Raw genomic sequence first — 11255 nt, forward strand, 5'->3', positions numbered from 1 at the left:
CCCCCGCCCCGCCCCTCCCGCCCCCCCACTACCTGAAGGTCCCTGGGTTCTGCTGCAGGGCGTCACGCACCACGTCTTCATTCTCCTCTTGGCAGAGGGAGCACGTGGAGTAGACCAGGCGCTGCAGGGAGGGGAAAGTGAGCGCGTGGCACAGTGCTCGCCGCTGGAACCCGGCCAGGGCCTGCAAGCGCGCCTTGCTGGGTGCGCCCTCCCCGGGCTCCTCCAGCCGTCTGGTCAGCATACCTAAGGACAGAGCCTGTCAGCTGCACCGAGATCCCCGCAGGACAGGGGAGAACGTCTGCCCAGGGCCACCAGCTGATTAGAGTCAGAGCTGACCCAGAGGCCACAGTGAACCGCTGCCCCTTCTGGGAGGTTGCCCTGCATCTGCAGGTCCCGCAGCCAGGCTCTGTCCCCATCTCACCAGAGCCGCTACAAGAAGGATCCAGCAAGATGTACTGGACCTGACGGTAGCGCTGGTCAGAAGGCGAGACCTCCAGGAAGTCCTCCTCTGCCAGCTCGCAGCACGAGACCCCCGCCCGGGCCAGCAGGGTAGCCATGGATGCCAGCCGGCCAGCGTCCAGGTCAAAGGCAAAGATCTTCCTGGGGAAGAGGGGAGAGACGGGCCGAACTGAGAATCCACAGGGAAGCTCAGGACCCACAGTTCCGACACACAAGAATAGGTCCCTTCCCTCAGGACTCAGAAAAGAAGGGACCATGGTTAGAAGGAGCCGAGCTGGGACTCCACCCCAGGGGCTGAGGGATTCCTCTCTCTCACACCCGCCACCCATCGGCCAACTGCCCTGGGTCCAGAAGAACACATTTAAAGGAAAAGCCTCCTTTCGGCCTTCATGCCCCCGCTGGGACCCAGAGGTCCTCATCTCATCTTCCCAAGTACAGGGTCAGACCCGGTCCCTCGGGCTGACCTTGGCACTCACCCCTGGTTCTTGAGAAGTGCAGCCAGGTGACTGGTCTTGTTGCCTGGGGCGGCACAGGCGTCGATGACGTGGGAGCCGGGGGGTGGGGCCAGCAGCATGGCAGGCAGGCAGCTGGCCTGGGGGACAGAGACGCTGCTGGCGCACCAGGCCCCAGGTCCTCGGGTCANAGGTGGCCGGCCTGGTACAGCGGGTGGTCGTGCAGATCCGTCTGGGCTGGAAACACCAGCAGCTCTGGCAGCAAGGGATCCAGGAGAAAGCACTTCCCTCCGAGGGCCTGGATGTCCTCGAGGCTGCGAGGGAACAGGAAGCATCCGACACGTCTGAGTTCCTCCAGGCCACGCGACAGATACTCCCAGACCACCGTTAAGACGCAGAGAGGACTGATCTGAGAATGGGCAGCAGAGGGGCGCCTGGGGGTGCTCAGTTAAGCGTCCGACTTTGGTGCAGGTCATGATCTCACAGTTCATGGGTTCGGTGTGGACAAGGTACATGCCTCAACACCATCAAGGCCGTGTGTGAAAAGCCCACAGCTAGCATCCTCGGTGGGGAAAAGCTCAAAGCTCTTCCTCTAAGGTCAAGAACAAGGAGGCCCAATCTCACCCCTGCTACTCAACAAAGCCTAGTCAGCAGCTGGGCGAGATCAAGAAGTAAAGTATATCCATCTTGGGAAGCAAGACATACGTCTAGAAAACCCTAAAAACTCCAACCAAAAAAGCTGTCAGACTTTTTTTTGTTTTAAGTTTGAGACCGAGAGAGCACAAGCAGGGGAGGGGCAGAGAGAGGGGAAGGAGAATCCCAAGCAGGCTCCGCGACGTCAGTGTGCAGAGCCTGACTGGGGGCTCAAACCCACAAGACCATGAGATCACAACCTGAGCCAAAATCAGGAGTCAGATGCTTAACTGACCGAGCCCCCNTCAGGAAAGTGCAGGATACCAAAATTCATACACATAAATCTGTTGTTCCTATACACTGATAATCATCTGGTGGGGGAGAGCACGGAGATGTGACCACCTCTTGGGCCAGTCAGAGGCTCCTCACCCCCGCTGTGGGGACGAGCATCGTGCCTGCCCTCACCCCTCCCAGAGGCTGGCCAAGGATACAGCCTGGAGACAGCGATGTGTTGGGACCATGTGGAAGGGGTGAGACCCAGCGCACTAAGGCCACTGCAGCCAGGCGTGCGGAGGTCTTGCTGCTGCCTGAGACCAGCCTCATAAGGAAGTTTACCCACTTATGACGCCTGCCACCTAGGGGCGCCTGGGGGGCTCAGTCAGTTGAGCATCTGACTTTGGCTCAAGTCATGATCTCACGATTCAGATTTCGAGCCCCGGAGTTCGGGCTCACTGCTGTCAGCCTGTCAGCACAGATCCTGCTTTGGGTCCTCTGCCCCCCGCCCCCCTTCTCTACTCATGCTCTCAAAAACTAAGACATGAAAAGATAAGAAAACCTGCCACCGACCCATCCTGTGGGGTCTCCTTGCCCTCTGCATACAGGGGCCACTTTCAGATCACAGGCTGCAAAGCAACAACAGATGAACAAGCCTAGAGACCAAAGACACAGGCCTTGGGAAAGGCACCCACAGGGGGAGTCGCAGGTTGGCCAGCGACCTCGACCTCCGCGTGGGGAGGGGTAGCCCACATGGCAGCCTGTGGACTGCGTCATGAGCACGCAGCCCCCCAGAAGGCACGGGCTGCCTTAACCACATGGATCACACCACCGGGAAAGTGATGAAGAGGAGGGCGCTGCCATGACGGACGACAAAACAGACGAGCACTCGGGGCCGGCAGACCCCTCGTACAAGGGAAAGCAAGGACAGTCAGCAGGGCAGTCCCCGGTCCAGGAAACACCCCTCCTGAGGGTCTGCTCCCGCTGAACTCACCCACGTAGCCGCCAAGCTCCAGCAAAAGGCCAGGGAAAGCGGCCAGGTGCAGCCGGTGCGGCCCCGGGGCCCAGAGCGGTGGCTCTTCCTGACTGCACCTTCCTGGCGCTCAGCAAGTTCCAGCTACTTACTTCCTTAGACACTGGGTTATTCTAGCCCACGGGAAGGCTTGGCCCTATGAGGGGCACCTTCCTGGGCTTGTGGGACCCTGGGAATCTACAGAGGAGGTACAGCAAATTCTTAGGGGGCTGGGAACGAGATGGGCCATCTGCACCCCTGTCTTTGAAGGCTCTGATCAGGCCACATGGTGGCAGGAACGAAAGCGGACATCTTCCAGGCCCAGCAGCCAGTACGGGCTGCCGGTGTCCACTTTGAAGCCACCTGCGCAATGGACTGTTTAGGATGCCGGGCGCCATGCTTCTGATCGAGGGGAAGCTGAGCAGCCCCGGGAACAGGTCTGGGCTGCGGGGAAGCCCCAGGCCCGAGACAGAGCTCAGAAGGCCAAAAAGCTGTCCCAACAGACCCTAAAGGGTCTGGAGAAAGGAAGCTGGAAGCAAATGTGATTTGACCTCCCTGCTGCGGGGACCCCACCTGAACAGAGAGATCAGCCCGTGGAAAGCCTCAAAACCTGAACGACAGTTTTAGTCAAGAAAGTCCCCAGACGCTGCATGCTGGGGGCTCTGCCCCTGCCCCCCAAATATGAGGTCTCCATCTCCCACCAGGACGTGGGAACACACCGGCCTGGACATCCTCCAAGGCTGAAGTCTTCCAGCCTCCTCCGCTCAATTCCACCTGAGGGTTCCTCACACCAGTGCAGAGGGGACACACAGCAGGGAACCCGTGAACCTGCTCCCCCCACGAAGAGGGACTCTCACAGGACAAGCCGCACAGGGACGCCAGAGGAACTACCTAAGAGCCACACTGAGTGGGCATTGTGCGCCCTGCCCATCATCCCCCTGGACTGCCGGGGGGGGTGGGGGAGAGGGGACTGACGGGAGAGCCAGAAAGCTCTTGGCAGGGGACAGCTGACCTGAGCCGAAATCAAGAGTTAGACACTGAACTGAGTCCCCCGGACACCCCAATGAAGAATCTTACAAGTGCTCCCCCAAGTCACCTGCATAGCCCCACCGTGTCACAGCATGGCAGCCAGACACCTGGAAGAGGGGCCCACCACGTTAACGCAATACTGTTCACGTGTGCACACTTGCTCTGTCGCGGGACATCCTGCAGGCTTTGCTGGAGGTCTGGGGGGGGGGGTGAACCCACAGAACTTTCCAGGCCCAGGCACTGCCTTAAGGTTTTGGGAATCTTTTGGCCGGGTAGGACCTGCCTCATCCCAGAGCACACGTTTGCCCAGCCCGAGAAAGTGGAATGCATGTGCGAGGCTTTGCAGGGGTCTTCGCGGTCTGGAGGACTCCTAGGCCCCACCGGGCACAATGCCCGTGTCCCTTATGCCACCTGATAAAGAAAGCACACGGGTGTCGACGGGGAGCGGGGAGCAGGCTGCCTCTGAAAAGGCAAAAGTACCAGTGGAACAGATTAAAGCCCGGGGCGTCCCCAAGCAGGGCTGCCACCGGAGTTGAAGGGGCCTGTGACCTGGAAGGTGTGGGGGTGGGCGCTGTGGCAGAGACACCGAAGGGAAGAGGGCACCCGGGATTTGGGTCTCTCAGCTCTGGAAGGAGGAAGGGAGCACGCGTCCCCCCCACAGAGCAACGGCTTCTAGCAGTGCGCCCCACGCTCCTCCAGGCAGAGCCTCTCGGGAAGAAACTGCACCGAGGGCATCGTGACTGGGGATCTCAGAGCCCCGGCCCTTAACCCTCCGCATGACGGTGCACTGCTCCAAGGTCACCGACCCCGCGGCTTGGACAAAGGCAAGCTGAGGGGCGGACGGTGAATAAGCCGTGGGGTCAGGACATGTGAAAAGACCTGCAGTGGCCCTGCAAGAGCCCACGCACCGCAGGCCTCACTGTTCACACCCGCTTCCGAAGACACGGGCGCCCCCTGGCGGCCAAGAGGCTGATGGCCTCGGTCAGGTGCGAGCCCGACAGCTGACCGAGCGGCAGGCCAGCCAGCTGCAGAGTGCAGAGGAAGTAGACCCGCCATCGCCACCAGGTGGACGGCCTGCTGCCGAGGAAGCCAGGGCGCCGTCATACAGCAACAACGGCACGCACGTCCTGTGTGTCCTAAATAATGCCCAAGGCAACGACCACAGGTGCCTGCGGCCGTCGTCCTGCGCTCCCAACCGGTAAGGAACTGACAATCTGACCAGACAGGCCCTTCCCTCCAAGCGAGGGTTCTTACTACCCGTCGGCTTGCGGTCATCACGTCCGGCCCACCCCGAGCTTTCCCAGCCGCCGTCATTAGGAGACTGAAAAAGCCGAGAACCGTGGTGAAGAGATGTTCTCATGGACCAGACAGTGACCAGGGGGCACATTTGAAAGGCGGTGACGTGCAAGCCTGGGCAGAACAGGACACTGAAGGGAGGACCTTCGCCCGTACGACCTGCAAGCAGCAGGGCGGCAGACAGGAGCGAGGGACATTACGTCACTAACAGAACGCCACCTTTGGCTGGGAGGGCTGGGCTCCATCCCTNTGCTGGGACGCCCAGCACCATAAAGGAAACAGCCGGTCCCCTAACCATGGAGCAACGTGCAAGGCCACTGAGCGCACCACCCTCCACCACACCTGGGAAAGAAGTCGGCCACTGACATGTGCACTGGGAAGGCCCACCCCTGGGTGGGAAGCTACCCCGTCTCCCCTGGGATCCCGCTGCCCTGGGGTACGCTGCACCTGCAGAAAAGCACCAACCTGGAAGGGCACACATGTCCCTGGAAGAGGGGAGGAGGTTGGGGGCCGCGGTCTGGCACATGCTGCGCCCTCCCCCCCAGTCCCGTCTCTTCCCCCCACCTCAACACACATGCCGTGCACAACCCGGTCAAGAAACTAAAGCTGCCAGCCTCCCTCTCCCTAAGGCCAGACGGGCACATCCTGTCGTCGTGACGATACGATCATCTGGTCGGCGCTTGTTTATTCCGTGGGACCGGAGGATATTCTAGCACATACGGAAGCCCCTACGAAATTCACCAGCACCCGGTGAACGGCAGCCAGTAACGCCTGTCCTTCCAGAACAGTGAAATGCCTCTTGTAGCAGAAGCCGTCCTCCAAACCACCATGCCTTTGGACGTTATTACTGTCTCACAAGGAAGAACCTGTGTGATTAGCCAAACAGAACGTTGTTTGTACCTGACGAGTCCGCTAAGGTACCCTCTTTACTGACATCACCCAACGACACAAGAAAACGCCCTGAGTGATCTGACCTCCAGCTATAGGCGATTTTAAGAAATCAATTGGTTTGGATCCCGGGGTTCTTGGAGGGAGAAGTTAGCACCGACTGGGGGAATCCCTGCCTTGACCTGTTCTCTCCTGCACGCGCCTGGACTGTTGCGTGGCTTCCGCCTCCAGTGCAGCCAGACCGCTCCCAAAGCCCCCTCCGTGTGAGCGAGTCCCCTGCTGACTGCGGGGAACAGTCACACGAGGTGCTAAGCTCTCATCACAGGGTTAGTGTGGAGGGAGGTCACTGAAAGGACACGACCACCAGATGACCCGCGAGCTGGACCCTGGCAATTGGAGGCTCCTTGCCTCTTTCTCTACCCTTGGGATGGGGGTTCCCACTTGCCTGCACTGGGGGCCGCCCCAAGGAAGAAGCCTTGAGTCAGGGCACGGTGTGGACACCACGTGGACGGCACACAGGCATACCTCATTTTAGTGCATTTTCTGCCTCACAGATTTAAGTCTTTTTTTACAAACTGACAGCACCATTTTTTCCAACGCCATCTGCTCACTTCACGTCTCTGGACCATATTTTTGGAATTCTCACAATATCTTAAACTGCTTCCTTATTATTTGTTACGGTGATCTCTGTTTAGAGATTATGACTCACCAAAAGCTCACGTGATATTCAGGATTTTTTAGTAATACTTTAATTTTTTTAAAAATGTATTTATTTTTGAGAGAGAGAGAGTGAGCGTGAGCAGGGGAGGGTCAGAGAGAGAGAGAGGGAGACACAGAATCTGAAGCAGGCTCCAGGCTCTGAGCTAGCTGTCAGCACAGAGCCTGATGCAGGGCTCGAACCCATGAGATCATGACCTGGGCTGAAGTCAGACGCTCAACTGACTGAGCCACCCAGGCGCCCCTGAAGTACGTTTAAAATACATAGGTTTTTTTTGTTTGTTTGTTTGTTTTAGACATAATGCTCTGCACGCTTAAGAGACCACAGTATACTAGAAACCTAAATTTCATAGGCACTGAGAAACCCAAATATTCATTCGACTTGCTTTACTGCAGTGTTCTAGAACCGAACCCACAATATCTCCAACATGGGGCCTGTATGTGAGCGACCCCAATTAAGGCCTCTGTATAAACTTTCAAGATTCTGGTAGGTGGGGGCAGAGATCTGCTCATCTTCAGTAACCCAAGCCAAGCCTCGTATAGAAGCTCCCTTCTCTTTATTTTTTTTTTAATGTTTTATTTATTTCTAGGGGAGAGAGAGAGAGAGAGAGAGACAGCGTGAGCAGGGGAGGGTCAGAGAGAGAGGGAGTCACAGACTGAAACAGGCTCCAGGCTCTGAGCTGGCAGTCAGCACAGAGCCCGACGCGGGGCCCGAACCCACGAACGGCGAGATCATGACCTAAGCGAAAGTCGGACGCTTAACCGACTAAGCCACCCAGGGGCCCCGAAGCTCCCTTGCTTATTAAACTTGCCACCTATCAGGCTGGAATGGTCTGCCTCTTTCCTCATTCCCTCACTGGCCCTGCCCTCTGTGCATGGGGGCTGGTTTCAGATTCTATCTGGGAAGCTCCCAAGGAGGGTTGCAAACCAACATTCTCTTGAAAAAGAAATTAACAATCCTATTTACGTTTGTAAATCCAAAAAAATTCAAACAGGTGAAAGTCCTATACTCTTAAAACTATAAGATACTGGGGCACCTGGGTGTCTTGGTTAAGCATCTGACTTCAGCTCAGGTCGTGATCTCATGGTTTGTGAGTTCGAGCGCCACATCAGGCTCTGTGCTAACAGCTCAGCCTGTTTCGGATTCTGTGTCTCCCTCTCTCTCTGCCCCTCTCCCTGCTCCTGCTGTTTTGTCTCTCTCTCTCTCTCTCAAAAATAAACACTAAAAAAAAAAAAATAATTAAAGCAGTCACCTATTCTCTTAAAAAAAAGCAAAACAAAACTATAAGATACTGATGAAAGAAACTGAAGACGACACAAACAAGTGAAAAGATATTCCATTCTCATGGACTGGAAGAATAATGTTAAAATGCCCATACTGCCTAAAGCAACCTACAAATTCAATGCAATCCCTATCAATTCCGATAGAATTTTTTACAGACAGAACAAATCTCAAATGAAGAACCACAAAAGACCCCGAAGAGCCAAAGCAATCTTGAGAAAGAGGAACAAAGCTGGAGATATCACACTCCCTGATTTCAAACTATATTACAAAGCTACAGAAATCAAGACAGTATGGTATTGGCATAAAATCAGACACACAGATCAATGAGACAGAGCCCAGAAATAAACCCCACACTTAAAAATGAATTAATGAAGGAGCCAAGAATACACAACAAGGAAAAAACACTCTCTTCAGTAATGGTGTTGGGAAGACCTGAGGCCATGCAAAAGAAGAAACTGGACCCGTACCTTACACCAGACACAAAAACTAACTCAAAATGGATGCAAGACCTAAATGTGAGCCCTGCAAGCAGAAAACTCCCGGAAGAAAACATGGGTGATAAGCTCCCTGTCATCAGTCTCGGGTTTTTTAAAATTTTTTTTGGCTCCAACTCCACACAAAAAGCGGAAGCAAAAGTAAACAAGTGGAACTATACCAAACTAAAAAGCTCTGTACAGCAGAGGAAACCATCAACAAAATGGAAAAGCAACCTACTGAATAGAAGAAAATTATCTGCAAACCATGTATCTGGATAAGGAGGTAATACCTAAAATATGTAAAGAGCACCAACTCAATAGTAAACAAAAAAAAGGGGGGGGGGATTAAAACACGTGTAAAGGATCTAAACAGTTGTCCAAAGACAGACAGATGGCCAAAAAGTACACCAAAAGGTGACCATCACTAGTCATTGGGGGAAATGGAAACGAAAGCCACGATGAGATGTCACCTCACAACTGTGAGAATGGCTATTCCCAAAAAGGTAAGAAATAACAAGGGTTGGCAAGGATGTGGAGAATGGGGGGGCCCTCGTGCACCTTTGGAGGAAACGTTAACTGGTGCAGCCACTGTGGAAAACACTATGGAAGTTCCTCAAAAAATTAAAAATAGTACTACCCTATGATCCTGCAATCCCATTTCTAGGTATTTACCCAAAGAAAACAAAAACACCACTTCAGAAAGATACCTGGACCCTTTTTACTGCAGTACGGTCTGTAATAGCGAAGTTGGTCCAAGTGTCGACTAATAGAGGAGTAAAAAAAACACGTAACTATATACATGTATGTGTGCACCTACACACGCGTGTACACACACTCACAGGAGTATCTGGCTCCCCCTAAAAGAATAAAATCTTGCTATTTGTGACCACATGGATGGACCTTGAAAGTATTATGCTAAGTGAAACGTATCAAACAGAGGAAGACAAACACCGTGTATTCTATTAGGTGGAATCTCTTTAAAAAAAAAAAAACAAAAAACAAAAAACAAAAAACCCCAAAACCGAGGCGCCTGGGTGGCTCAGTCAGTTAAGCATCCAGTTTTGGCTCAGGTCATAACCTCACGGTTCGTGGGTTCGAGCCCCGTGTCGGGCTCTGTGCTGACAGCTCAGAGCCTGGAGCCTGTTTCGGATTCTGTGTCTCCCTCCCTCTCTGACCCTCCCCTGCTCATGCTGTCTCTCTCTCTCTCAGAAATAAAACATTAAAAAAATTAAAGCAAAACCAAAACCAAAACCAACCAACTCACAAATACAGAGAACAGATTTGTGACTGCAGGGAAGCAAGGTTGCAAAAGGGGTAAAGATGGTCAAGAGGTACAAATTTCTACTTGAAGTCTTGGGAATCTAATAAACAGCATGGCGACTGTAATAAATACACTATTGCAGATTTGAAAGATGATATGAGATATTAAAAGTCCTCATCACAAGAAAAACAAAACTTTCTGTAACTATGTATGGGTGGTAACAAATGTTAACTAGATTTGTTGTAGCCATTACTTTGCAATGTACACACACACACATAGTCCTTAGCCTCCACCTGAAACTAATATTAGGTGTAAATTATACCTCGGGGGGGAAAACACCACAAAATAAACCAACAGTGAGCATTTAAGCACAATGCTTTGGAAGGACTTCTCTTAAATTCCAAATTTTGAATACACAGGTTTTAGCGACTAAAAAAAAAAAAANCTGGGCCAGGCTTGGATTCCACCTGCAACAGGTCCTCGTTCTTGCTCACACCTCGATGAACCTTGAGCCGGGCCAGCTCGGCCTTCAGCCTTGCCCGGTGCCGGTCCAGCAAAGGCCTCCATCGGCCCCCACCGCCACCTTTAAAGCCCTTTCCCAGCAACAACTCGTACACGAGTACCTGGGGACGAGAAAAGAAAGGGGGGGGGGACCCTTAAACATGAAGGTCTTTCAACTCCATAGTGTTGACACCGGAAGCGCTAAACAAATCACCTGTCGAGATGGCAACAGATTATAGTGAGGTGTCCCGCCCCGGATCACAAAGGATTGATGGCCGAACCCAGTCCCGAGCCCACTCCCCAGGGCTCAGGGGTCCCAACCTTCCTCTTTGTCAATATCATCCTTCTGTTTCAGCCAGAGTCCCTGCGCGGCTACTTTGTCCTTTGGTTCTTATCGTATCTTCCACTCGGCTCGAAGTGAAAGCACGGAGTCCCACCTCAAAGAACCCGGCCAAAGAGTGCCCATCCTCATTTCCGAGGGGCGACTTGCCTAAGTCACACCGTGGACCGTACAGCGCTGCAACCAAGTCCGGAAGGGGCGCCCAGCCCTGCCCCGCCCCCCGGCCGCGCTACCTTGGCCAGGTGCGGCCGCAGTTTCTTCTCGGCGCGGAGGAGGCCAGCGCTGGCGATCACGGCGTCCAGCACGGAGGTGTAGCGCTGGGTCTCGCACACCAGCGCGTACAGCTGCTTCACGTTCTGCTCGTGGCCGAGAGGACACCGGCTGAGGCAGGGGCCCCCCCGCCCGGGCGCCTCTCCCGCCCCGAACCCCGAATCCCGCTACCTGGAAGCCGCTGGCATACACCAGCCCCTTGATGGAACCCCGCCGGCTCTCCACGCCCGCCAGCACCGACGCTGCCGTCGCGTAGAGCGCCATGCTCCGCTCCCGCGCGCCTTTACGGCCCCGTCGCAAAGCGTGCCCGCCTCCGCAACGCCCTGCCTGCCTGCACTTCCGGAGTCAAAGGGCACGGAGGTT

General features: G+C 54.5%; 1 protein-coding gene across 1 annotated transcript in view; it reads right to left on the bottom strand.

Annotated features, from left to right (window-relative positions):
- NSUN5 (NOP2/Sun RNA methyltransferase 5) overlaps positions 1 to 11199 on the bottom strand; it is a 12272-nt gene extending 1073 nt beyond the window's left edge. Inside the window, 11 exon segments of the mRNA XM_077777865.1 lie at positions 33 to 243; positions 422 to 600; positions 936 to 1065; positions 1068 to 1345; positions 4339 to 4429; positions 4585 to 4687; positions 4788 to 4935; positions 5148 to 5313; positions 10233 to 10404; positions 10856 to 10978; positions 11064 to 11199. Coding sequence (XP_077633991.1) covers positions 33 to 243; positions 422 to 600; positions 936 to 1065; positions 1068 to 1345; positions 4339 to 4429; positions 4585 to 4687; positions 4788 to 4935; positions 5148 to 5313; positions 10233 to 10404; positions 10856 to 10978; positions 11064 to 11156 — 1694 coding nt within the window. The 5' untranslated portion in view covers positions 11157 to 11199.
- Between the last annotated feature and the right edge of the window lie 56 nt (positions 11200 to 11255).

Source organism: Crocuta crocuta, unplaced genomic scaffold (assembly GCF_008692635.1).
Source record: "Crocuta crocuta isolate KB4526 unplaced genomic scaffold, BGI_CrCroc_1.0 scaffold217, whole genome shotgun sequence".
NCBI lineage: Eukaryota > Metazoa > Chordata > Mammalia > Carnivora > Hyaenidae > Crocuta > Crocuta crocuta.